Below are 26976 nucleotides of genomic sequence, written 5' to 3' on the forward strand. Positions count from 1 at the left end.
GATGAGGCATCGGAATCAAGGCTATAGTCTCATCGAGTTAGAGTCCGGGGGCATGACACCTGCCCTCGAGAATAACGGGGTCATAATTCGGGATCGGTCCACATCGCAAAAGACTTCGGAGAGCATTGTCATGCAACCAAGCACGACCAACAGAAGGCCGTAATATCCGCGATCGGTCAGGTATTACGGCATGGATCTCGGAACGTATCAGTGGAGAACCGACAATCAGTTAAACAGAAGATTTTTAACCTTTTACAGAATTGTACCTAGAGTAGGATTCCTCTACTATATAAAGGGGGTCTCACTATTCATTAAACATATTGTAACACGTATTCCAAAGCAATATACTACTATTTTCACTGTCATTGAAAGTTCTTTTTCTTGTTCATCTGCACTGGCCATTGTGAGCCCGAATCGAGGGTAAATATTTTACTAAGGTTGGAATCATCCTCCTCACGTGGTTTGAATTTACTATATCTTTATTTGTTCAATCTAATTCAATTTATCATTTTGTATCAAATTAATTCGCGTATCCTTAAAACCACTTATAAATTTAATTGTTATCCATTTTTTAGGATAAACAGCTTGGTGCCCACAGTGGGGCTAAGGATAATAGTGGCAATTTGATACAAATTTTCATAACGCACCCTATTTTATACTTATTCTTTGAAGTGTCTTTTATTTAAGGTCAAAGTTCAAAATGTCGACCTCCCAATCTGCACTTCTAAATGTGGATGCTCAGTACGGTCACCACAGCGAGAACAATAATGTGGTACCCAATAATGAGGTGCCATCTATTGACCCCATCGGAGTTTAGGCCGCGGACCCGATCAACGCTAACTTACATGTGGCCATCAATGTGAATCTACCTACCGATCCTAACAACAGTGTGTGCGGAGGAGTCCGATCGGCAGCACAAAATACACACAACAGTGAAGGAGATGTGATCAACTTGCGAGTGATATTCAAAATGCTACAGGCCCAATAGACAGCGATAGCCCAATTGCAGAACCAAAGTCGCGCCCCCAGCAGAGTTAAGCTCGACCCGTCCGGGGAAACCACTCGCAAAAACGAACCAATCATGGAGAGGCCGAGTGAAGCTGAACCCGATACTAACCCCGAGATCATAAAAATTCTCGAGGAACTGACAAAACGTGTAGAACCGGGAGAAAAAAAAATCGAAGCTAACGACAAAAAGATGGAAACTTACAATTCCATGGCCGACCAAATCCCAAGAGCGCCACCGATATTGAAGGGCCTGGATTCTAAGAAGTTTGTACAGAAACCTTTCCCTCCGAGCGCAGCTCTGAAGCCAATCCCAAAGAATTTCTGCATGCCCAAAATTCCTAAGTACAACGGAACAACTGACCCAAATAAGTATGTGACCTCCTACACGTGCGCCATCAAAGGGAACGACTTGGAGGATGATGAGATCGAGTCTGTCCTGCTAAAAAGGTTCGGGGAAACTTTGTCAAAGGGATCTATGTTATGGTATCACAACTTACCCCCTAATTCTATTGACTCATTCGTTATGCTTGCAGACCCCTTCATGAAAGCACATGCCGGGGCCATCAAGGTCGAGACCAGGAAGTCAAACCTTTTAAAGTAAAACAGAGATATAATGAGATGCTCAAGGAATTCGTGTCCTAGTTTCAAATGGAATGAATGGACTTGCCTCCGGTCGCGGATGATTGGGCCGTTCAGGCCTTCACCCAGGGACTCAATAATCGAAGCTCATTGGCTTCACATCAGTTGAAGAAAAATCTAATAGAATATCCGGATGTAACTTGGGCCGACGTACATAATCGGTATCAATCAAAAATTAGGGTCGACGACGATCATCTTGGGGCCCCATCTGGGTCCGTTTATCCCGTCAGAGCTATTGACATATCCAGAAGAGACATTGATCGTGAACCACAATCAAATAAGGACTGGTATCAACCATACAATGGAGACCGAAGAAGTAATAGGTTCGGACGAAACCCCGTGAGAAATGAAATGAGAAGGTCAAAATAACCGGGGACTTTAATAAGCAGATCGAGCAGGAGGAACCCCAGCACGTCATTAACATGATCATCGATGGGGTCGATGTCCCCCAGGGGGCGATGTTATAGCGCACCAAAGTGTCCATCACTAGAGAAAAACGGACTCGATATTACGTGCTAGAAGGAACCTTGTCTTTCAACGACGAGGACATTGAAAGCATCATGCAGCCACACAACAATGCACTGGTAATATCTGTAGTCATAAACAAATCTCGAGTTAACCGTGTGTTAATTGATCCAGGTAGCTCGGCCAATATCATCAGATTGAGAGTAGTAGAGCATCTGGGTCTTCAAGACCAGATTGTGCCTGCAGTCTGAGTTCTAAACATATTTAGTATGGTATGCGAGACCATAAAAAGGGAGATAACACTACCGGTGAACAACGCTAGAACCATTCAGGAAGCAAAATTCTATGTGATCAAAGGAGATATGAGATACAACGCTCTGTTCGGGAGGCCTTAGATTCACAACATGAGGGCAGTACCCTCGACACTGCACTAGGTGTTGAAATTCCCAACACCAGGAGGGAGTAAAACAATTTACGGAGAACAACCGGCCACAAAGGAGATGTTCGCGGTCGGCGAGGCCGGATTAGTTAGCAAACGTAATGACAGTCCCTAAAAAGGGAATAAATTAAGAATGTGTGTAGACTACAAAGACTTGACTAAGGTATTCACCAAGGACTCTTTCCCTCTGCCCAACATCGATCGCATGATCGATACGATAACGGGCCACGAGATCTTCTGCTTTCTCGATGCCTATTCTTGGTACAACCATATTCGGATGGACCCGGGCGACCAAGAAAAAACTTCCTTCATCACTAAGTATGACACCTTTAAGTCACCCAATCCGGTGAAGTCCTCCAGGGCGGATGAGTATACACCATCAAAAAAGCATCGAAGGGGATCATCCGCTTCCTGGACTCCCTCATTAGATCTCTCTTTCATCGTCCGGGCTACGCCTTCTGTGAACGAAGGCGATCCCGAAATATCTATAATGTCGAGCGGGGCAGAGCCGGCGTAACAAGAGTTCTTCGCCCTAACTTCAGCATCAGCGCCAGGAACTTGAGGGGGATTAGCTTCCGTCATTTCTCCCCGGCTGCCATCCGTTCCTCGGGGACAGACGGTTTGTGGGCCACAAAGAGTTCATCCTCCTCGGGCCCGTCCCTGAGCCAGAGGAGTGAGTCTATGTCAAGCACTCAGGATCTAGAAGTTTCCTTTGGCTTACGAATCAGCCTCCTTCTCGGTTTCATTTTCTCCGAGCTCGGGGAACTCGGGGCTCTCCTCCTTTTCTTCTCCTCTGTTGTGGCTCCGGGCTGCCCCGAAGTAGAGGGATCAGCGAGTTGATCCTCGCCCCCTACCAAGGGCCTCGGCTTGATGGTCTTGGGAAAGCCTGCAAAAAGCGTAGAGTCAATGAGGACATAAGTGCTGAAAATGAATGTCTGGGACTGCTTATTCGGAGAGAAAGATCTTACCGTGAGAACAGGCTCCTAGTGGCCCTTCGAGAGCTTGCGCCATGAGCGTTCGACATAACGCATCTGCGAACAAATGCCATTGATCCACTCCTTGAGCCGAGGGATGGCGTTTGAAACTCGAGCAAGGGTTTCACTACAGCAAACACCGTTGAGAAAAAGGAAGATAAAACATAAAATCGACGTTCGGAAGGAGGTTTACTTACGTGATACGTTCCACTTCTCGGGAAACGGCCTCCACTCGGTGGGTATCTGGTCGACGGTCTTTACCCTGACAAAGCGTCCTTTCCAACCCCGATCCCGGTCCTCGTCAATGCTTAAGAATGAGGCTTTGCTAGCCCGACGTACAAGCTTTATCAGTCCCCCTAGGAAGATTCGGGGACTGTATAAGCGGAGCAGATAATCGATGGTGAACGTGCACAAATCGATTTTATTACTAAGAATCGGAGGAGGATCATGATCCTCCACAGTGATGGGTGAATTTGGCCGAGACACACATCGTACCTCCTGCAAAAGTCCGAGATGACCAGGTCTACCGGGCCCAATGTAAAGGGATTAGTATAAACACTTAGATATCACTCAACATGTGTAGTGATATCGTCACCGGGCCCGGGAATCACTACGTCCTTATCCTCCCAGCCACAGTCCTTTCGAACCCTTGGGAGAATGGCCTCAGTGATGGAGCTGATGTACCGAGACACCGCCTCGCACCGACCTTGAACAGAATAAGGTTTTTCAACCTTGAAGTCATCATTGACCAAACATCCCCCCAGGGGCGAACATTCTCAAGGGGGGGGGGGGAGGGCTCGGGTGCCGATTCATCAGTGGACGCACCCGAAATGGACTTCTCGAGGTCGACCAAATTAGGGGCGGTCTCCTCGGCCTCAGTGGTCGGCCGCGAAGAAGAAAGAGCATCTTTTTGGGGAACAGATTTGCAAGTTTTGGCCATTGTTCCCTAGAAATGCTTGAAAAGGGTAAGGGAAAGGTTGAAGGTTGAAAGCTCAGATATGTTGGCTTGAATAGAAAATGGGTAAATATCTTGCAACGTACTGAGGAATCTTGAGTAACAGATATAAAAATGCTAGAGTATAAAAGAAGGTACTGAATTTCTAAAAGCACGAGAGTAGAGGTTTGGACGTAAAGTAAAAAATGAACAAAAAAGGGGATATTTATAGGGGCCTCGCGACACTTCGCGTCCAGGAACAGCCAACCGACGGGTGGCACGTATTTGAAGTCATAATGACATGACTTACGAGACGTTTCGAGGTTTTTTTGTCGTTTCTGTCACGGCGTATTGAGGAAGGAATCGGAGAGCTCATGTCGTTACTCGTCAAACTTACTCTCCGAGAACAAAGGCACTATCTGTATACGGATAAAATCGGGCTCATGGCGTACCTCAGCTTCCGATAGGGTAAACAAAGCTCGAGACATGATGACGAGGCACCGGAATCAAGGCAAGGGTCTCACCAAGTTAGAGTCTGGGGGCATGACGCCTACCCTCGAGAATATCGGGGTCATAATCCGGGATCGGTCCACATCCCAAAAGACTTCGGAGAGCATTGTGAGGCAACCAAGCATGACCAACAGAAGGCCGTAATATCCGCGACCGGTTGGGTATCACGACATGGATCTCTGCACGTATCAATGGAGAACTGACAGTCAGTTAAACAGAAATTTTTTTACCTTTTACAGAATTGTACCTAGAGTAGGATTCCCCTACTATATAAAGGGGGTGTCACTATTCATTAAACACATTGTAACACGCTTTCCAAAGTAATATACTACTATTTTCACTATCATTGAAAGCTTTTTTTTTTGTTCATCTGTACTGGCCATTGTGAGCCCGGATCGAGGGTGAATATTTCACTAAGGTTAGAATCATCCTCCTCACGTGGTTTGAATTTACTATATCTTTATTTGTTCAATCTAATTCAATTTATCGTTTTGTATCAAATTAATCTGCGTATCCTTAAAATTACTTACAAATTTAATTGTTATACGTTTTTTAGGGTAAACAGTTGAGCCTAGAATCTATTGCAAACAACCCACTATCTTTATAAAGTGGGGCATGTTACACTACCTTGCTCGTACTCTACTTATAAAATTTTACTCAATTTATTATTGTTTATTCATGTGATTTGACGGTTTGACTTTTTTTCATCACTGAAATGTAAGAGTAAAGATCATTGCACTCAGTGGGTCAGGCTAATAGAATAAATTTCAAAGTGTTTACTGGTAAGATAGCTCAATATGATTAAAAACACAATTTTCACTTTTCATGTTGAAGTTTATGATAACAGAATAATGTTGGCATTTAGTAACTTGTAAAAGAGGTTTGAGGAATGATTATTTTCAACAAAATATTTAGAGGAGGCAAATGAGTCAAGGAATAATTAATAAAAAATCCACTTATGCAATTATGAGTACAACCTTTTCAACAAAATTAAACCAGCTGCATATGAACGGTAGTTTTTATGTGAATTACTAGCCATTTAGTTCTTACTTCGTGTCCTAGAAAAATATTGCTTCTTTATTTTATTTAATTTTCCTTTGTCCCTGATATCTTGACTAGCCCACACCTCAATTAGATATAAAACAATATTAAAACTGAGATTCAACCACCATAAAAGATACTTGTAAATTGTAATCATAGGGTCCCTCTTGCCATAAGAAATTTTAACTTTTTTTCCCAAATTTTTTTCACTTTTTCCGAAATCATTATTTGTACATAAAAATTTTAGATTTCACTTTAAGTTGAATTTCGAAATTTTTCGAAAATTTGAAAAACTCCAAAAAACTATTTAAACTTTAACGTCCGATAGATAATTTTTAACTTACCAATTAAATATTATTATAGATATCACTTTCAAAATTACACCCCTTCGTCGGAAAATTACACTATTTTGCTAGATAACTTTTTTATTTTATGTATATTTAATATACGTTGACTCCCCTTGACTTTTTGATATATCTAATTATTTATATTTTGACACCCCTCGATGAAAATTCTGGATCCGTTACTAATAATCCTTCCACAATTAATACATATAATTTACTCTTCTTAACTTTATAATAATAATATGTTGTCATCTTAGCATTTCTTCGAGTTGCATTTACCTAATCGGAGAACAGAATTTGACAAAAGTATTTTTGTGATTCAACAGTTTTGACTTTTTTTCGTCACTGAAATGTGAAAGGAAGATTACACTAACTCAGGCTAAAAGTCTTCAAAGTTTTTACTGGCAAGATAGCTCAATATGATTAAAACAAATATTTCACGTTTCATACTGAATTTCACCATAATAATAACGTTGGTTTTTAGTAACTTGTAAATGGGGTTTGAGGAATGATAATTTACAATATTGATATCTTTTTCTTTTCATAATAATAATGCTCGGATCAATTGCGCATGCCTCGATTATTTAACCAAGTATTACTATCTTTCACCAACACATGTACCCATAGACGGATCCAGAATTTTTAAGTCACGGATGTTCAACTATCTTTAACTGAACTTTCTACTTTTCAGATTGGGTGCTCAATTAATATTTTTGTTCATAACTACCCGTTTCCAACATAAAAATATAATGTTTGGCTAAAAAACAATGGGTGTTTAAGTACCCATAAGGTTTAATGTAGATCGGTCATTGCATGTACCAAGTAACTCTACCCACTAACACTTACATAGATAAAAAAAAATCACATAATACATTTTGTCTCAACGGATATTTGAACTCTAACGTCCAACAATTTTCACTCATTTTATTGATCGTTAGACTATATCTCAATAATAATTGCAGACACACTCACAAGTTAATTAATTGACATACACGTCTTTCGTGTGTGTATGTAATTTAACAATATTCTACAAGTATTTATGTATATTAAATTGACACCCTTGTCACAAAGTTGTAAAGGGTGCAGTGGTGCTATGTACTACAACAACAATAATAAATCCAGTGTAATTCCACAGATGGGTTCTGAGAATGATAGCGTATATGCAGACTTTATTCTTATCTTGTGGAAGTAAAAAGACTGTTTCTGATAGAATCTCGGCTCAAAAAAATGATGCTATATACTCGTTTGGTTAAAAATTCTGAATCCGTCGCTATTAATAATGCGCTAACTCCCCTACTATGGTGAGTCACTGACAATCGATGTCCTTGTCCGAACGTCAAAGGCACCGTGTTTTACATTGTTCATGATTTAGAATTAATCAGAGGATATGTATATTATCAAAACAGAGCCTTTTGTTTTGTAGCTCAAACTCATGTGCATGGAATTATGGCAATTCAGCATTCTCATACACAATAGTATGAGAGTTCACACATGGGTTGTGTGTGTATATATACAGAGAGAGACACGAGAATGAAAAGAACCTGAATTACGTGCCCCACAAACAAACACTACATTTGTGTTCAGATTCTAGTAAAGTCAAGGTGCAGTGTGATTTTTATTTACAATTTTACTTGTTTTCCCATTCTTGTGCCCAAGCTAGGAATGACAAACAGGAAGGTCGGATCGGATATGAGACTGGTCGAAAATAAGTAATATAAAAATAGATAAATTATTCGATCCGACTCATATTTAATACGGATAAAAAATAGGTTAACCGGTGGATAATATAGACATCCATATTATCCATGGTTTCTTGAATATGATCACTTTGGGGAAAATTCCTAATCTCCTAAACTTGAGGAACCCCAATTTGAGGCTTTACAATATAAAAGTTAAACACATTAGTTATTCATTTTCTGAGCGAATAATATGATTTTTATCCATAGTTGACCCGTTTTAAAAAAATTCATTATCCAACTCATTTTTAATGGATATTATGAGTATATTTTAACTCCAATCATCTTCAATGATACCTCCTACTACACCTGAAAAATACTGTTAGGAACAAACTTTTCGAGTATCATTACCAAAGTTACTATTCCCTCTGTTTTAATTTGATAAGGTAAAAAACAAAATTGGAAAGATTTAAAAAACTGTGATCTTAATATGTCATAAGATTTCTATAGTATAAAATCATGTCAATAAGTGTGAAATAAAATGTCTAAATTTAAATTATTTTCAAATATAAGAAAGTAAAATTCCTTGAATGGACTAATAAACTTATAAAATGACTAATAAGTAAAATTCCTTCGATAACGTCCATTGACATAGCCGAGCGATAGAAACCCATAAAGGCAGGAGAAGTTGTTGCGATATATATTTAGTTATCCTGGGATTAGTTATATCACATGATTAATTATCCGGGATTAGTTATCCCACCCTCCCGTAGGGATAAAAAATATTACAATCCCGGAACTAGTTATACTACGATTTTATCACAACCAAATATGGGATAAACTCATCTCAAATTTAATTTCGGGATTAATTATCCCTTATCCTCGTACCAAACGAGCCCTAAGAAGAATGAACTAAGATTAAAAGATTTTTGCACGAATGATTTTACAAATTCGTCAATTTGAAAATAATAGCATCATCTTTACCAGAAACAATGACAACTTTTTATTCTTCTTCTACTTCATTGTCTTTTCGCTGTCACAAGGGCAAAGGCGGAGCACTCAATGAACTAGAATGGCTCTGTTCAAATAGAGCATGTGCAGCTCACGTGTATTAGTTGGTTAGGAAGTTAGTTACAGTTGTTAGCTAGTTAATGACAGTTATTAGTGAGCTGTGTTAATTGGACAAATTAATTAGCGTTAGTTAGTGGTTAGTATATATGTACAGTGTTAGCTACTGAGTTGTGTCATTTCCAAGTGCGTGGTTAGTATATATGTACAGTGTTAGCTATTGAGCTGTGTCATTTCCAAGTGCGTGGTTAGTATATATATACTCTGCTTCTCTCTCTCTCTTCTAACTCCATTAACGAGCAAGGTGAAAGCTTCCATCCTTGCATTTTAGTATAGTATCAGAGCAGGATTAATTGATTCCACACATCGCATCTTCGTTTAGGCTTAAATTCACAAAAGTTCCTTTTAATTTGATCTATTGATGTTCGATTATTCTGAAAATGGCAGAATCTTCGATCGACCACACACATCCTTTATACCTAGATCCATCAGACACTTCAAGCTCAATTTTAATACCAGTGAAACTCAATAGATCAGACAATTACTGGCTATGAAACAGGTCGATGAGGATCGCACTTTTACGGAAAAGGAAGCTAGGGTTCGTTACTTGCACATGCAAGAAGGATCTGTACAAAATAGTTGAATTGCATGAACAATGGGAGACTTGCAACGCAGTGGTGTTGTCATGGATCATGAACAATGTGTGTGCAGAACTCCTAGGTGGTATCGTTTATGCATCAGATGCACATCTCGTTTGGGAAGATCTGCGAGAGAGGTTTCACAAGATCAATCGAGTGAGGAATTTTCAGTTGCATCGTGAAATTGCAACATTATCACAAGGAACTAGCTCAGTTTCAGTCTATTTCTCGAAATTGAAGGAGCTCTGGCATGAATATGATGTATTAGCCCCATTTTCTAACTGTGGATGTCCAAAATTAAAGGAGAATGTGGAAATGATGCACCAACAGCGAGTAATGCAGTTCCTAAGTGGCTGTAATGATTCGTATGATCAAGCGCGCAGGCAAATCCTGATGAAGACCACTGCACCAAATCTCAATCTATACAAGATGAGAGCCAACAAACAGTTGGTGCTAATATTGTGGCTGATAAGGCTGATGCTCGAGCAATGCATGCAGGAAGAGATAGAGGCTTTCGAGGAAGGAAGCAATTTATGCAATGTGAGCATTGTCACATGAGGAACCACACCAAAGAAAATTGCTACAAACTCATTGGCTACCCATCTGATTTTGATCAAAGGAAAAAAAAACTGGTGCTGGAACTCAGAGTTATGGTCGAGGAAAACCAGACAACGGGAAAAGGGAATCACTTGTTGTTGTGAATCATGCAGATGCAGCCTCATCTTCTCAAGCAGCTGAGGGTGGACAACTTATGAAGCCGGCTGACAGAGGACATTACTTCACTGATGAGCAATATAGCCAGATACTCAGCCTTCTCAGCAAAGACTCTGAGGAGTATCAAGCAAATACAACAGGTAAGTTCATTAGTCTAATGTCTAAAGTTGATCAGAAGGACAAAGATTGGATTGTTGACTCAGGGCAAACCGTCATATTGCTTCTAGTCTTAGAATTGCTTGAAAATACCAAGGGCACAGATAGGCTCATCAAAGATAAGGTACACTTACCTACATGGGAGAAAGCTGATATCACTCACATTGGTAACGATGGACTATTTGACAAGGAAGTAATAAAAAATGTGCTTTATGTACCTAATTTTAGGTTCAACCAATTATCAGTTTCCAAGCTAACCAAGGAACTATCTTGCAATGTCAATTTCTTCTCTCACTTCTGTGTATTTCAGGATCTTTGGAATGACAAGATGAAGGAGATTGGTAAAGAAAAATGGAGGATTGTATATGCTCAAAGGTGGTAGATTGACTAACAGAATAAAAGCGATAAATGCAGTGAGCAGAGTGGTTGAAGGAGATAGCAGTCTATGGCATAAGAGGCTAGGCCATCCTTCACTATTTGTCATGAAGAATATGAGAGCCCTACATATTAATACTAGTAGTTTAGCACATAATACTTGTTTTGTATGCCCATTGGCAAAGCAGACAAGGTTGAAGTTTCCTCTTAGTGACTCTAGAGCGGATGTTTTGTTTCACCTTGTACACATGGACTTATGGGGGCCTTATAAAATTCCAACTTTTGATAGAAAACACTATTTTCTTACAATTGTGGATCTCTAAGTACACATGGATATATTTTCTACAACTGAAATCTGAGGTCATAGTTTTGATGAAACAATTCTTAAACATGATTCAGGACTAATTTGGGACTTCAGTCAAGCTAATTAGATCAGATAATGAGACTGAGTTTTTTAATACTCAGTGTGCAGAACTGCTAAATAGTCTCGGCATAATTCATCAAAGCAGTTGTGCCTATACTCCTCAACAGAATGGTATAGTTGAAAGGAAACATAGGCATATTTTGGACACTGCTAGAGCATTGAAGCTTCAAGGATCAATACCTATCAAGTATTGGAGTATTTGTGTGAAGAGTGCAATATACTTGATCAACAGAATGCCTTCTAGTGTCCTAGGGGTCAAGACACCTTTTGAGCTATTGCACCACAAGAAGGCATCACTGATGCATTTGAGAGTACTGGGATGTTTGTGCTTTGCAACAGTCTTGCCCAAGGGAGACAAGTTTGCAGAAAGGGTAAGGATGTCCATCTTCATGAGGAGACACAAAAGGGATATATACTCTTAGACTTGAAGGCCAAATAATTCTTTACATGCAGAGATGTGATATTCAGAGAGTCAATGATTCCTTTTGCTCATGGAAATAGTGGTACTTGGCCACCGATTGGGTATACTCATCGGGAGTTGAACTCTCGGATGTGTTCTCCCCTATACATTGAGACTATGGAGATGAGATCCACAGCTGAAGCTCAAAATATGCCAGCTAAAGGAGAAGACTCAATCCATCATGAGGAAGAAGTTCAAACTGATCTGCAGGTTCATGAGCTGCAAGACACATCAGTGAATGAGGAAGAAACACAAGCTGGAACAGAAACTGAAGTTCCACCTGCAGCTCAAGGAAGTGAAGAAGATCAAGGAAGTCCGCAGCATATTCTGGAGAATGATAATGCAAATGGAGAACCACAATGTGGTAGAAAGTCCATCAGACAGTCCAAGGAGCCTATTTGGATGAAAGATTATGTCATCAATAAGAAGTCCAACACCTGCAGTTATCCACTCTCAAACTATTTGGCCTATGACAAGACTACTCCTAGCTATCAATGTTATCTATCAAAGTTCTCTCAACTAGTGGAGCCACAAACGTTCAAGGAAGCAGTACATGATAATAGATGAGTGGAAGCAATGAAACAGGAGGTCAAAGCTTTGGAAGATAACAAAACATGGAGCATAGTTGACTTACCAAAAGGAAAGAATACAATGGGCTTAAAATGAGTGTATAAAATCAAGTACAAATCAAATGGTGAAGTTGAGAGATTCAAGGCTAGGTTAGTTGCAAAAGGATATAGCCAAAGAGGGGCTGGACTACCATGACACCTTCTCACTAGTGGCCAAAATGGTCATTGTGAGATCTGTGATAGCATTAGAGCTGGAATTTATTTCAAATGGACGTGTACAATGCCTTTCTACAAGGTGACTTATTTGAGGAAGTATATATGGAGTTACCAGAAGGGTTCAGGCAGCACGGTGAGAGAAAGGTTTGCAAGCTGTTGAAATCTTTATATGGGCTCAAACAAGCCTCAAGACAGTGGAATATCAAACTAACTGAGGCATTACCAAGTGCAGGCTTTGTTCAGAGCCATCATGGTTATTCATTATTGATTATATTAGTGTATGTAGATGATCTTCTAATCACAGAAAATAGTGCAGAGTTGGTTGAACATGCCAAAGCTATTTTGCATCAACAATTCAGAGTCAAGGACTTAGGAGAACTCAAATATTTCTTAGGCATTGAAGTGTTGAGATCCAAGGCTGGAATTCTACTAAATCAAAGAAAGTACATACTGGAGTTAATCTCAGAGTTGGGGCTGAGTGGAGCTAAGCCAGCTTCTACACCTCTAGAGGCAAATGTCAGACGAACAACTGCTGAATATGACCAAGCAAATGGTGTTAGAGGAGATGAGTTACTAGAAGACATCGATTCCTACCAGAGATTAGTGGGCAAGCTCTTATATATCACTATTACTAGGCCCCTGATATCAACTATGTAGTACAAACATTAAGCCAATTTATGCAAAGGCCTAAGAAGTCTCACTGGGAATCAGCAATGAGAGTTGTAAGATACTTGAAGGGTGCACCTGGACAAGGTATTCTGGTGAGCTCTGGAAATGCAGAAAGACTCACATGCTGGTGTGATTCAGATTGGGTTGCATGTCCCAATACTAGGAGGTCTATCACTGGCTATGTTGTAAAGTTTGAAGACAGCTTAGTGTCATGGAAATCAAAGAAGCAGCAAACTGCATCCAGAAGTTCAGTTGAGGCTGAGTATAGGAGTATGGCTGCAGCAGTAGCAAAAATAACATGGCTATTGGGGTTGTTTAAGGAGTTGGGGGTTCAGGTTACTTCACTAGTGATAATTTTCAGTGACAGTAAATCAGCCATACAGATTGCAGAAAATCCAATCCTACATGAGAGAACAAAGCATATCGAGATTGATTGCCACTTCATTCGAGACAAGATTAAGGAAGGAGTAGTCAAGGCAGTTCACGGGAACACCAAGGATCAACAAGCAGACTTACAAACGAAGGGGCTAGGGACTGCACAACAAATGCATCTACTTGGCAAGCTTAGTGTGCTCAATTTCCTGCACCCTCCAGCTTGAGGGGGCATGTTCAAATAGAGCATGTGCAGCTCAAGTATATTAGTTGGTTAGGAAGTTAGTTACAGCTGTTAGGTAGTTAATGACAGCTGTTAGTGAACCGTGTTAGTTGGATAAGTTAATTAGCGTTAGTTAGTGGTTAGTATATATGTACAGTGTTAGCTACTGAATGAGCTAATGGAACAGTTATCATTTCCAAGTGCTCTGCTTCTCTCTCTCTCTTCTAACTCCATTAACGAGCAAGGTGAAAGCTTCAATCCTTGCATTTTAGCAGGCTCAATCTCACCCAACCAATCCCAAGAAAACTCCGAATATAAACCAAGATCGTTTGTGACAAATTATAGTACTATTCAACTTGAACTTGATTACTTTCAGTCAGATGTAACTTCTTATAGAAATTATTCCTAGCACTCATTTGATAAAAAATGGGTTTCTGCATTTTTTGAAAGCTTTTCCCAGAGATGGCCAGGCAGTCAGGCAGTCCTACTCTATGATGGCAAAGAATACAAAGATATGGATTTAGCTCCAAAATACAAAACTAATGTAGATTTCTGGGGAGTTACTGTTATATTGTCCATCTACATCCATTGTTCTATGACGACATGCACCGCATAACAGTCATCCATCTACAATGCAAGAAGAAAAGAAACACTTATGGGAGGCCACAGAAATAATCAGTTACCCATATAACAAGCACCAAAAGTTGGCAAAAAGGTGGATACATAAGGTATCAATATGATTCTAAACACTTTGTTCAAAGAAGTCTTATTGAAGTTCATAGATTACATAGTAACAAATTTGGGAACAGTTAAAAAATCTTGAAGCCGAAAGGAAGCCAATAAGCATGTAGTCACAGCCCTAAACAAGGAAAAGCCATTGTCAAAAGTGATGCATCTGAGCCATGCTCTTTCTTTATATTTAGTTCTCACATAATCTATTAGCACAATGAGTTTCAGAGGAATTCAACAAGTAAATACTTAACAAATACTTCAAAAGAAGTTAGAATTCACTGAAAGGGAAAACGATCCCAGTCTAACAAATCAAATGACAGTCGCAGAAGAAACCAAATATTTCTTCTTCGGAGCTCATACAGTACTCTAGTTTTCAGACATTCTCTTAGACTGCATGGACATAATACTTCGGTTGAACCCTCCGACATCATAAATCATCATTGCAATCTGATTGAATACCAAGTATTAGAATATCCCTAAACATTATTAAATTTGAACAACTACAATGAGAGATGCAAAATTATATGCTAAGCAGATTTAGTCCCTCAAGACAATCTTATTCAGTTATCTCAGAGCCTATTTACGTTAATAACTGATTGGTAATCAATCAGATCCACACGATTCACAAACCTGCAATAAACAGTACTTGCTGATCAATCTATTTATCAGACAAAAACTGCAGATCACCACAAATGTGTCACGAAAACCTCTTAACCATTTGAAGATGTAAAGATATTTTTAATTAAGAACATCTGTGTTCTATGTTAAATGAAACCGTAAAAGTCAAAGAAGAAGAAGTTTTTCCTATTTCAGCAGGTTGAATACCTAATGAAGACAGAATTCAACTATCAGCACAAGTTGAAATCTCAAGTTACCTTGCCTATTTGGATGGACACTACTATCAGCTATACCAGCACTTTAACTAGTAAAAAACTTTTCATTATAACTTCGGTGGTCCAAAGATCCAATAGGAGTACAAGAATACAATCTCAAGGAAATACCAAAATAAATCCGAACACCTTCCCACCCGTAGTAAAAAGGTTATGATGGATATAGGAGAAAATTTTGTGATGAGGGAACCATCTATAATCAGTTCAATGTAACTTATCACGTATTCAAGTTCAATCTACTAAGATATTTAGTTGGTTACAAGAAACTAAAGTGGAACAATTCAATAGTTCATGAATACTAGAAGTAACACCAGCATTTACATAGTTATGAATAGATTAGAGCTTAAACTTATCACTTCCATTTTCCTTTTCAATGGCTTGCTTCAGATTTTGTTCACATATTTTGATCTGCTCCTAGCAGTGATAATGTAGAAAACCAAAATTTTAGCCTGTAGCTCGCAAAGCCTAAGATTATTTTTTGAAAAAGAACTCGCAAAGCCTAAGATTGTTATTGACGAATCAAAGATCTAGCCTAGCAAACATATATTCTTCATCATGTTTCACTCTTGAGGCTAGTCTAAGACTAATCTATGACATTTCAAAACATGAATGCTTCTAATTGTCCATAGGCTCCCGTGAAACTCTACTGGGTATACTCAGAATTTTCCAGAAGCAACTTGGCATAAACAAACAGTACAAGAACACATTAGATACTTTCAAAAGCAGCATATCCCAAGTAACTTAAAATCTCGTAGATACTAAAAATAACTTGCTTTTTTCAAACACCATCCAAAGCCAACATATTAAGAACTAGTATAAAAATGCTTTCAAGACAAATTCAAGTTTTTTCTTGAAAAGAGTTTCGCCATCGGTAATACACTACAAAAGAAGCCAAAGTTCAGAAAAAGAAAAACATCCCATGTTCTCAGTCACTATCTACTTCTCATGTTCTTACACCACATGGATATTTCACTTTGCTTGTACTCTCTGACATTCATCATGCATCATCATTGCAATCTGATTAAATGCCAAGTATTAGAATTAAGCTACATCTTTAGAACTACAACTGAAAACGCAACATATGTATGCTAAACAACTTTAGGCCCACAGAAAATCTGACTTAATTTTCTTCAGCTTATCAATGGAATTAAATCATCAATAATCAAATACAGCAGCATGATTCACAAAATCTGATGTATTTCAATCTACGATCAGATGAACACAGCAAATAACATCAAATGCTGATTTCAAGTGTCAGCATAATGACATAATACAATGATATACAGAGGAGAACAATATTTAATTCCTTTAGGAAATTGAAGTCAAGGAATTAGAAGTTTCCATTGGGAATTAATATATAGAATCTTGATCACTATAAAGTTTTCTTTGTAGATTGGAAGGTCCAAAAAGAATAAACAGAGACAAGCCTACAATACAACAGTCTCTAGGAGAGTCCAACTCTAACGTACTCCTGGGAAAATCATGAAGCAGAGAACATTGTCGCCTTGATCGAGTCAGAAGAATGAATTATGTGTCAGCAGTAATCATACGATGCGGAAGTTGAAGGCGGTCAAGGCACATTATATTAATACCAACTATCACATCAACACCCAAGCGATAGTTAAGCCATATATTGACAGTGGAGAAAGAAAAAGAGAGGCGATGTAAACAATGATGATCCTTTCTACGGCGATGTAAACAATGATGATCCTTTCTACATATGCTAACATTGTTTTTCCTTTGCTAAATCAACAGATTTTTTCAGAAATTACATTTCTAGTTAGTTACATATCAGAGGGGAGGTTCCTCACCAAACCTACGAAAGAAAACTGTTATCAATTACTTAAATCGACAGAGTGAAAAGATATTACTCATGTTCATGATCTTCATCTAGTCCTCGCTTGCCCTACAATATTAAAATATGCATCTTTTACTTTCAGAGAAGAAAGAGGAAACATAGATAGAAGAAAGTAGCTTATGGCTGGAGCATCAAAACTGCAGAAGTTAGAAGAATATTTTTTAATTACTTCTCATCTAGGAATAACGTCCCTTTTGGATAACATAATATGGCAAAGCAAAGTAAAAGATTTCTAGAGCTTTGGTTCTTTAATATATAATTCATTGAATTCTATTGTTAACACTCAAGATATTTCAATTTTGCTAATAGTTTTGATAACCGAGAAAATTCCGGAGGGCTAGTGGCGTGGCGCACGGTCCAAAACTCAACGGGTAATGGGCCTGCTCCTCTATCCATCTCCACTCAATTTTACTAATATATATTTGTTCCTCAACTTTTTTCTTCTTCATATACTTCCTTTTCCCTTTCTCAGGGGTTCAGGTTGGGGTCGACAACCAGTTGAATTTCAAAGCTCGAAGTAATGCAAGCATTTGCATTATGGTTAATGACTGTCCCAACTCTCAAGCAATCAACTTAATGCCATTTGCTAGTTGACTCAAAGGCCAATGGGCTAAGCTGAAATATCAGCTTCCTGGCATTTCAGAACTAGTGAAAATGTGCATTACACAGTCTTTCATACACATGAGAAACATAATTTACAAATATAAAACTCTTCATACATTCATCGACAACCAAACAAAAATGTTGAAGACAGAATTAAGTAAATAAAAGTATGACTTCTCTAACAACTTAAGCTTTTATACAAGTTGCTTAAATAATTCAATATGGTACCAGAGCAAGCAGAGGTTCTGGATTTGATTCTCACACAAAGTCACACATTATAAAAAACAAATTCACGACCTTTGCCAATAAAAAAGAACCATGCCCACGCGTGAGAGGGCGTGTTGAAGGTATAATTAAGAAAACAAAAAAAAATCCTATCTCTGACACCTTAAGCTTATGAGCGGTCAACACAATTCAACAAAAAACATTCAATTATAAATTCAATTACGAAAATAAAAGGGAAATTTATGCATGATTTAGGCATAAAATTTGTTGTTAACAAACCAATACAATACGTATACGGATCGATAAATAGCGTCAAATACAGAGTAACTATACCTTCAAGAGTCCAACCGTAGCTCCGAGGAGTAGCAGAGAGCATTGAAGTGAGTAATGCTGAGGCAGTTGCAGTGTGATAAGGAAACATCGATTCCACTCTAACACTACTCATTTCTACAGGCGACCTTCAAAATATATTACATCAAATCTATCAGGAAAATAAATACTTCTACAAACAATTGGCGAGAATAATTCATTTTTGAAATTAATAAGTAGATTTTTGTAGTGTGACCTGAAAATGCGAGCGCTGAGGGGTTTTTGAGTCGGGATACGAAAGGGCGAGCTCTTTGGCTTGGCGCCGGAGGCAAGTCTGGTGGCGGCGGCTCGGCCGGAGGTGGTGGCGGAGCGGAGAACGGACCTGGCGGCGAAAGTGGCCATAATTGTAAAAGGGCTACAGAGAGAAGCAAAAAGGCTTTGTTGGGGTTTTAGGTTCAGAAGTTGGGGCTCCCGTCAACATAGTGAAAAAGGCAAAATAGCTAAAATCCCCTAAATTTGACACAAATTATTAGTTGCATACCTAAATTATAAGAAATATTAATTACCTCCATAAATTTCGCTATTTGTGACCTTTTCTTCTTATTATTTTGGTCCAAAATAAGTGTCATCTTATATAATCAAGAAAGAATTAATTTTATTTTTTTAAAATTTGCCCTTTATACATATCTCAATGTGGTAAGGTAACAATATGTAAATTTTAATTAAGAGTAACTTGGTGAATACATCTTCTTTTTTTCTAGGAGTTAGTATTTTCTTAAGGGGCGTGCCAAAGATAAAAAAAAGTCACTTATTATGGATCGGAGGAAGTAGTGTTTACCGTTGGACACTAATGTGAAGAGTATGAATACATTCTCTTTTAAGCACGTGAGAGTGAAAAACGAAAAATCAATTTAACAGTGTTTTGGTTGAAATTGTTAGTTTTAGGATTTAAGACAAACATTGTTTGACTTTTATATACATTAGTGGTGGCAAAATAGATTTTAAAAAATAGCTATCCATCTACATTATCTACTAAAAAATTATTAGATATGAATGAGTCAATTATGGATAAGATTTATGTTATCCACTTGAAAAATGGATAACCAATGAGTTTAACTTTTTAATTTGCAAAGACTCAAATTAGGAATTTCTCAAGTTTGGGAAATTATGAAATCTCCCAAAAGTAATCATAAGCAAGAAGTCGTGGATATCCATATTATCCGCCAGCTAACTCATTTTTTATCCGTATTAAATATGAATTGGGTCGGATAATTTATTCTTTTTAACATGCTCATATCCGACCCGACCCGTCCATTTGCCAGCCCTAATATACATTAAAGATTATATCCATTAAGCAGTGTATATCAAGGACCAGACACAGTCTAACCCCTATACATAAAGGAACAATTTGACCTTTTTCTCAACTGTCTTCACAATTTAACATGGGTAAAAAATAGTGGCGGATCTAGAGTATTGTATATAGGTTTTCACGAATCAGTAACTTTTGCATAGACTCTGTATTTCTGTAACCTAGTAATTATTGTATATTAATTTGAGATTACAATATATAGGAACCCACAAATTTCAAATTCTGAATTCTCATATGGTAAAAATATACCCACACCTATTATTGGGTTAAATATGTATCTTTCACTCACATATTTAGCATTTTGATGGTAGGCTAGAAACTCGTATTTTAGCCGTATTTTGCACTCTAGTTACTACACTTTACTAGTGTTTAAGCTTAAATGATGGTGATTTGTACTTATTACGTGTTTTATGCTCTGCAAGAAATGATTCCGAGTTAAGAAGATAATTTGGAGCTAAATTGAATAATTTGGAGTTTTGATGTCTGAGTAAAAACCCAAGAAATTAACCCAGAATCAAGTTCGGGACCAAAAAATGAGTATATATGCAAAATAGAAAAAAATTGCTCAAGGGCATAAAATTGACCTATCACAGCGTGGCTCAGTGGCTGATGATTACGTGTCTTAGAGAATATGCAATTGAATTGCAAATATCTACTTTATGAATGGTTTAATATAGTATTGTTGTCATGCACTATGAAAGGCAACAAAAGTTAGGCAAAAAAAGTATTAAAAAAATAAGCTTTAGAGGAATTCCGTTAGGGGGCGCGCCAGTGCAAAATATGGCCAGAAATGATTTTGCAAAAGTCCTGGGTTTATTTGGGGATGACTTAAATACACGGGATGGCTTTATTTTCGAGATTTTTGACATACCTTAGACCGTTAAGGAGAAGGGGGAGAAGCAATAGCACAAAGATTTCATCCTTCCTTCCTCACTCAAGATCCGGATTTGAATTGTATTTATGTTTTCCTCTACTTTTATTTCATTTGTGAAGAATTTCTCCATGTCGATGGAGTAGTTCCTTTTGGGTTTTGATGGATTTGGTGTATTGATGGTTGTTTGTGGATTATAATCGAGAGAGGCATAACTTGTGATATATTTGCACTATATTGTTAGTTGAGTTCATAAATTCTTCTAAGTAATCAAAAGAGGCCAGTATGATCCTTGATTAAACCCAATTAGGAGGATAATCGAAAGAGGTTCTCCTAAATACTAATCCATTACGAATTCTTGCATATCTTCACCGAGCTTAAATTGGTTCATATTGTGAGGTTGAGACTTAATGGAAAGAGGAGTTTCTACTAAATAATTGTACTGGTAATTAAATGAATTCGAGAGACTCACTTGAACATTAGAAGTGAATTATCTAGAGTTAGATCCCGAACAATTATCTTGCACCTATCCCATCAACCCATATTTTCTCCCATTGATAACTCCCTTGCTTACCTTTATTGCGATTGTCATTAGTCAATAGCTGTAGATTTTAGATTATATAAACCTCAACTGTTGATCCTCCTGAATAGCAATCTAGCTACAAACTACGATAATACTGTTTAAATACAATCCATGTGGACACGATATTATACTATACTATCTTTGACTAGCGAGCACAATTTAAGTGTGTGTTTTGTGCTCGTTGCATTTAATCATGATTAAATCATATATATTTATAAATATGGCAAATCCATTGATAAATGATACCTTAGTAGCTCTTCTGGAAGTGTATCTCTTTCACTCTACAAAAGAGAGCAAATGACATTAGAAATCCATAATATATTGTACAGTAAACTTTACCTTGTACCATTCGACTTGAAGATATGGTTTAGAAGATTTTCAAATCAACACCTATTTTAAGTTTGGGATCATACATTATTGGGCTTTGTACATTCTGCACCCCTAATCCTTTTTGTATTTCATTTTATCCTCGTATTTTCTACAACTTACTCCCTAATGTATTCATTCTTTAATAAATCGTAGAAGTATTCATATGTAAAGGGGCAGAATAGGAACTAACTAATGGCATTCCCTCTTTTATACATGAGTTATTTAACTCTAATATATGTCTGCAGTATGTACTTGGTATCTTCATATATGCTTGTATATAAACAAGTGTATTTATGGGTTTTCCATTGTATAGTTATTGTATAGGTTTATGTACATGTGTGTCAGTGTACATACATGTAAATTCATGTATACCAAATGTACTTCAAGTAAATGGCTTCTGATTATGTGCTATTTTTAAAGCATTTTATATGGTATATATTATTAAATGGTTTCCAACTCATATATATTTTCAATTCTAAGTGCAATGGATGATGTTATGCATGTGAATAACCCAAGTGATGATGTTGAGGTTGGGAACCAAGTCGTATATATATATATATATATATATATATATATGCTACATAATCGAACACTTGATATGGATTCGGTCGAACCCATTAACTTTGGTTCAGATTATATATTTATCTTAAAATTTTCATTAAATATGTACAAATTGTTAATTTAGAATCCAGTAACGTAAAAGGATTAGGATCCTGAACCCATAAGCTTGACGTAGTAGACAACCTATTTTTATATATATATATATATATATATATATATATATATATATATATATATATATATATATATGGGGGGGATTTGCGCAGGGTAATGTTTACGCAGACCTTACCCCTACCCAGTGGCGGAACCAGAGTTTTCACCAAGGGTGTTAAAATATAAAAAATTAGATATACCGAAAAGTTAAGGGGAGTCAATATATAGTAAATATACATAAAAAAAATCTAGCAATACGGTGTAATTTTTCGCGCGAAGGGGTATCGATTGACACTCCTTGGTTGAATGTGGCTCCGCCACTGCCCCTACCTTATGAAGGAAGAGAGACTGTTTCCGATAGACCCTCGGCTCAAGAACAGAGAAAAGGACACAATAAACAAATAGTAACAATGGCAAAAAAGTAAGATAACAAAATTTATGCACAATATATATATATATATATATATATATATATATATATATATATATATTCATTCATCAATACGTATGTTAACGGTATAGTACTGAAAATCCATGTATGTCCTGTGTATGTAAATCTTGCTGTCTTTACTTGTAGTTGTAAATTGTAATCATCATTGTTCAGGTGGCCAATCATAATTAAGAAGCGCCTGTAGCTCAGTGGATAGAGCGTCTGTTTCCTAAGCAGAAGGTCGTAGGTTCGACCCCTACCTGGCGCGGAAATTTTAAAATATTTTTAATTTATTTTTTCCTGTTTTTCCTGCTATATTGCTCTTTTGGGTTCTGTGTATCAGGACTGATTGTGTAAAAATTTATAAGCTTTTAATTTTATAATTTATATAACTTAAATCTTATCTATATCACTTGTACAAAATAAAAATGAACTTTTTAAAAATAGAAATAACAACAAAAGAAAAGAAGAGAAGAACGAATTTTATATGACGTTGTATAAAAGTTTTTTCCACAACTGATAATGTTCCTGGAGCTGGTGGAGGCAATTATGGCGAGTCAACAATGTTGGTGAAAATAGTCGCTTGCTTTACATATGTCTACGTGCAATTACCATAAATAGAGGAAAAGAAAAAGATTCGCCAATAGTACTATAATAAAAGAAAAATTTATGGCTTCTAATAGTGACGGCAATACTTTATTTGAGTAAAAGAGGACCTACAAAAAACAAAATTAAAATATATAAATTAAAGTATTTAAAAGAACTTAAAGCTAACAGAAAATTGGCACCGCAAATAATTTTGTAATTGTCTTCTCACTTTCCCTGTTATGCTGAACACCTTGGGATTATCATTTCTTTATAATCTTGTTGTTCGAATCAATATATGTATCATCGACTAATTTTACGTATGTGTTATCGAGCCATAGAATTTTTTAATTCTAACACAAGGTCTTGACTTCAAACTTATGTCTTTTTTTTTTTAAACTTCAATTAGTACTAAAACACCTTGGGATCATCGATCCTAAGCCATAGCGAATATAGCACGAGTTCATTTTGGCAAATAAAAGTACAAAATCATAGACTAATAGCTATATGTCGATGGTATTTGATTGAAATTAAATATGGAAAGCAAGAGCTATACTCATAAATACATCTTTATTTAATTATTAGTGTAATAGTTTTCAACAAAACATAACTTACATAGCATGATTTTATTCACTTTAGGTTCGTTTTAACTATTCACAAAAGTTTACGGCATTTCCTCGTCATCTTGGAACTTCTCTTCGTTCTGCTTGGTCCACACAAAGTTGTTCTTGAATTCATTATTATTTGTTGCGAATTCTCTTGAATTTTCATAGGGATCATTGGCATATTTCTCAGTGTTGACATCATAAAAGTACTTACCATTTTCAAAGAACCTTGTGCCACTTATGCCCTGCTGCTCCTTGTTACCATTATAGTGATCATAGTTTGTGGGGTTGCTCTGTTCTTGGTTGTTGTTGTAGTAATATTTTGTGCTAGTTTGATACATGGTGGTTGGAGTTTTATCCCAAATTAAGCCTTGTTGCTGATTTTTGTTGTTGTAGTAAGTGTTACCCCCATTGTAATACTCCTCGTTGTCGTCGTCGTTGTTGTTAGTACTGTCACCATTGAAGTACCCCTTGTTGTTGTTGTTGTTAGTAGTACTGCCATCATTATAGTTCTCCTTGTTGTTGTTGTAGTAAGTGCTACCCCCATTATGATACTCCTCGTTGTTATTGTTGTTGTTGCTAGTACTGCCACCATTGTAGTACTCCTTGTTATTGTTGTTATAGTAAGTATTACCCCCATTATGATACTCTCCGTTGTTGCTGTATTTGTAGTTGTTGTTAGTACTGCCACCATTGAAGTACCCCTCTTTGTTATTGTTGTTGTTAGTACTGCCACCATTGTAGTACTCCTTGTTGTTGTTGTAGTAAGTGCTACCCAAATTGTGATACTCCTCGTTGTTATTGTTGTTGTTGCTAGAACTGCCACCATTGTAGTACTCCTTGTTATTATTGTTATAGTAAGTATTATCCCCATTGTGATACTCATCATTGTTGTTGTTGTTAGTACTGCCACCATTGAAGTACCCCTCGTCGTTGTTAGTATTGCCACCATTGTAGTATTCCTTGTTGTTGTAGTTATAGTAAGTGCTACCTATATTGTGATACTCCTCGTTGTTATTGTTGTTGTTGCTAGTAATGCCACTATTGTAGTATTCCTTGTTATTGTTGTAGTAAGTATTATCCCCATTGTGATACTCCTCGTTGTCGTTGTTGTTGTCATTGTTAGTACTACCAGTATTTTTATACTTTTCACCGTTATTGTTGTTATTTTCGTCGTTCTTTAGGACAGTGACATAGACCACATGGTCATAATTTTTGGAAAGGTATTTGCTATTGTGAATATTATTAGTTAAGGTGGTGGTGGGGTTGATTTCTTTGTAGGATTTTTCTACATCATTAGTAGTGGTAGTGGAAGGAGGAAGTTGACCAGACTCATGACCATATAGGCCATAGACATTATTTTCATTTTCAGGCAAGAAGTTTGGTTCTGATTCTTTGTTGGGAATAACTACTTGTGTCTTTTTTTCAGCAACAACGTTGCCGGGGATTTTATTAAAGAATTGGCTTTCTCTTGCATGGATTTGTAATGAAGAAATGAGGGTAAGAAGGAGAAAGATGAAGGAGAAATGCTTGGTAAAGGCAGCCATGAGAGAAAGGAAAAAGAAATAAATTTGTATAGGATCTTATTGCAGTGAACTTGCTATGGTTGTTGCTTTATATAGAGACCATTTCTCGCTTTTAAGTGTGCAATATTTGAGTGTTTGAATTCTATTTTTTAAATTATTTTGAACTCTACTTTTCTTTTTTCTTTCTTTTTGTCTGAGGTGAGACGGAAGAGTAGGAGTTATTATCACTTCCTTCCAAAATTTTCTGCTGATTAGGCGCAAATGGGGACATGTAAAATGGATGAAAATAGTAGTACTTGTGCACTCAAGCACATAATATAGTACGAAAAGTACTAATTTTGGAGTTTAATATATTTTACTATAGTATAAAAATTCTATTTCAAATTAAGTAAAAGGTAATTAAAAATGACCATTTGTAATAAGTAAAATTAGCAACCGCAATACTAAAGTACATAATTTTTGTTAGCATATTAAATTACACATGTACAGTTTACATTACATCGTTAGGAGATATAAACGCTTTCTTCATTTCTTGTTTATAGATAGTATACTCTTTCGTTAGTTTTTATTAAAGTTTTCTACTTTATTAAAAGGAAGAGAGAAACAAAATGAAAAGGAAAGGAAGTGAGAAGATGAACGAAAATAGAAAATGTGATTATGCGTGAATTTTGGAAGAGTGTGGGGAGGGAAAAAGAAACTTCTATAGTAGGGACATTGAAAATTATGACATTTGAGGAGCAATCAAAATCAAACATTACGTGCCCATCTCTTATATTATCTACTATAAAATACACACTTAAGACCTAACCTTTTCCATTTCGTGTATGTTTGATTGATCCTTTTCATCTTTCTACTCAATCTCAATTTGCATGCTCATTTGGTTTCTGTCAATTTTTCCCGCTTCAAGTTTCTAAGTTATTTCGTTCAACTTCTTCCTAAACTGATGACTGATAATTTTGTTTTTGATCTTTGACATAGAAAATTTGAGAAAATGATCAAAATAGTTCTTAATGTATTGGAGATTTGTCAAAATTCTATTAAATTTAACCTTCTATCAACGTGAAAAACTAACTCTCTGTTGAGAATGGTGGCACATCTCCTACTAAGCAGCAAAATGAGAAGAAGATGAAACGTTTCTGAATTATTGGCAAGCGTTGGAAACTTCAATGCAGTAGTAGGCTCTTCTTTTGGTTGTAGGTGAAACTACTCTTAACTTGGAAACAAAATAGTAATATATTATTGTTTACCCTAAAAAACGAAGGGTAATGCTCCGTTGTGGCTGCTAATGAACCAACCGCCGAGCCTTCTTTATCGGCGTTCATTCCCGGGGGCTGCTCAATTACAGATGACTTTAAAATCGAGAAGCCTTCACGCAAACAGGACCGGGGTGAAG

General features: G+C 37.0%; 3 protein-coding genes and 1 non-coding gene across 6 annotated transcripts; 2 read left to right on the top strand and 2 right to left on the bottom strand.

Moving 5' to 3' along the window:
• The first annotated feature begins 9661 nt into the window (after positions 1–9661).
• Positions 9662–12432, top strand: LOC142169086 (uncharacterized). Its single transcript, XM_075230292.1, has 5 exons — positions 9662–10276; positions 10356–10799; positions 10917–10967; positions 11447–11763; positions 11859–12432. The coding sequence occupies exons 1-5, from the start codon at positions 9662–9664 to the stop codon at positions 12430–12432; spliced, it is 2001 nt and encodes a 666-aa protein (XP_075086393.1).
• Positions 12433–14229: 1797 nt separating this feature from the next.
• On the bottom strand, positions 14230–19019 carry LOC107773608 (protein NUCLEAR FUSION DEFECTIVE 6, mitochondrial). 3 transcript variants are annotated; one of them, XM_075229843.1, is made up of 4 exons: positions 18788–19019; positions 18556–18680; positions 16492–16553; positions 14230–14541 (listed from the first exon to the last, which is right to left on the bottom strand). In XM_075229843.1, exons 1-3 carry the CDS (start codon positions 18931–18933, stop codon positions 16534–16536), a joined length of 291 nt encoding a protein of 96 aa, XP_075085944.1. In that variant the 5' UTR covers positions 18934–19019; the 3' UTR covers positions 14230–14541; positions 16492–16533. The 3 variants fall into 3 exon arrangements, with proteins under 3 accessions (XP_075085944.1, XP_075085945.1, XP_075085943.1); XM_075229844.1 differs by lacking the exon at positions 14230–14541 and adding an exon at positions 14792–15093; XM_075229842.1 differs by lacking the exons at positions 14230–14541; positions 16492–16553 and adding an exon at positions 14792–15093 and having other exon boundaries at positions 18788–19018.
• Positions 19020–23062: 4043 nt separating this feature from the next.
• On the top strand, positions 23063–23135 carry TRNAR-CCU (transfer RNA arginine (anticodon CCU)). Its single transcript has one exon. It is a non-coding gene; the product is annotated as a tRNA-Arg (tRNA).
• Positions 23136–24005: 870 nt separating this feature from the next.
• LOC142168776 (uncharacterized) lies at positions 24006–25657 on the bottom strand. The gene has a single exon (XM_075229845.1). It carries the CDS (start codon positions 25602–25604, stop codon positions 24117–24119), a length of 1488 nt encoding a protein of 495 aa, XP_075085946.1. The 5' UTR covers positions 25605–25657; the 3' UTR covers positions 24006–24116.
• Positions 25658–26976: the final 1319 nt, after the last annotated feature.

This window comes from Nicotiana tabacum, chromosome 14, assembly GCF_000715075.1.
Source record: "Nicotiana tabacum cultivar K326 chromosome 14, ASM71507v2, whole genome shotgun sequence".
In the NCBI taxonomy this organism is placed as follows: Eukaryota; Viridiplantae; Streptophyta; class Magnoliopsida; order Solanales; family Solanaceae; genus Nicotiana; species Nicotiana tabacum.

Bases quoted from the DNA above. Each gene is read 5' to 3' on its own strand.
- LOC142169086 (XM_075230292.1), top strand. From the start codon at position 9,662: ATGAGGATCGCACTTTTACGGAAAAGGAAGCTAGGGTTCGTTACTTGC. The intron at 10,800-10,916 runs GTAATAAAAAAT...TGTGTATTTCAG, and splicing joins ATGGACTATTTGACAAGGAA to GATCTTTGGAATGACAAGAT. The intron at 10,968-11,446 runs GTATATGCTCAA...TTTAATACTCAG, and splicing joins GTAAAGAAAAATGGAGGATT to TGTGCAGAACTGCTAAATAG.
- LOC107773608 (XM_075229843.1), bottom strand. From the start codon at position 18,933: ATGGCCACTTTCGCCGCCAGGTCCGTTCTCCGCTCCGCCACCACCTCC. The intron at 18,681-18,787 runs GTCACACTACAA...TATATTTTGAAG, and splicing joins CTCAGCGCTCGCATTTTCAG to GTCGCCTGTAGAAATGAGTA. The intron at 16,554-18,555 runs GTATAGTTACTC...GCATTTAATCAG, and splicing joins CTACGGTTGGACTCTTGAAG to ATTGCAATGATGATGCATGA.
- LOC142168776 (XM_075229845.1), bottom strand. From the start codon at position 25,604: ATGGCTGCCTTTACCAAGCATTTCTCCTTCATCTTTCTCCTTCTTACC.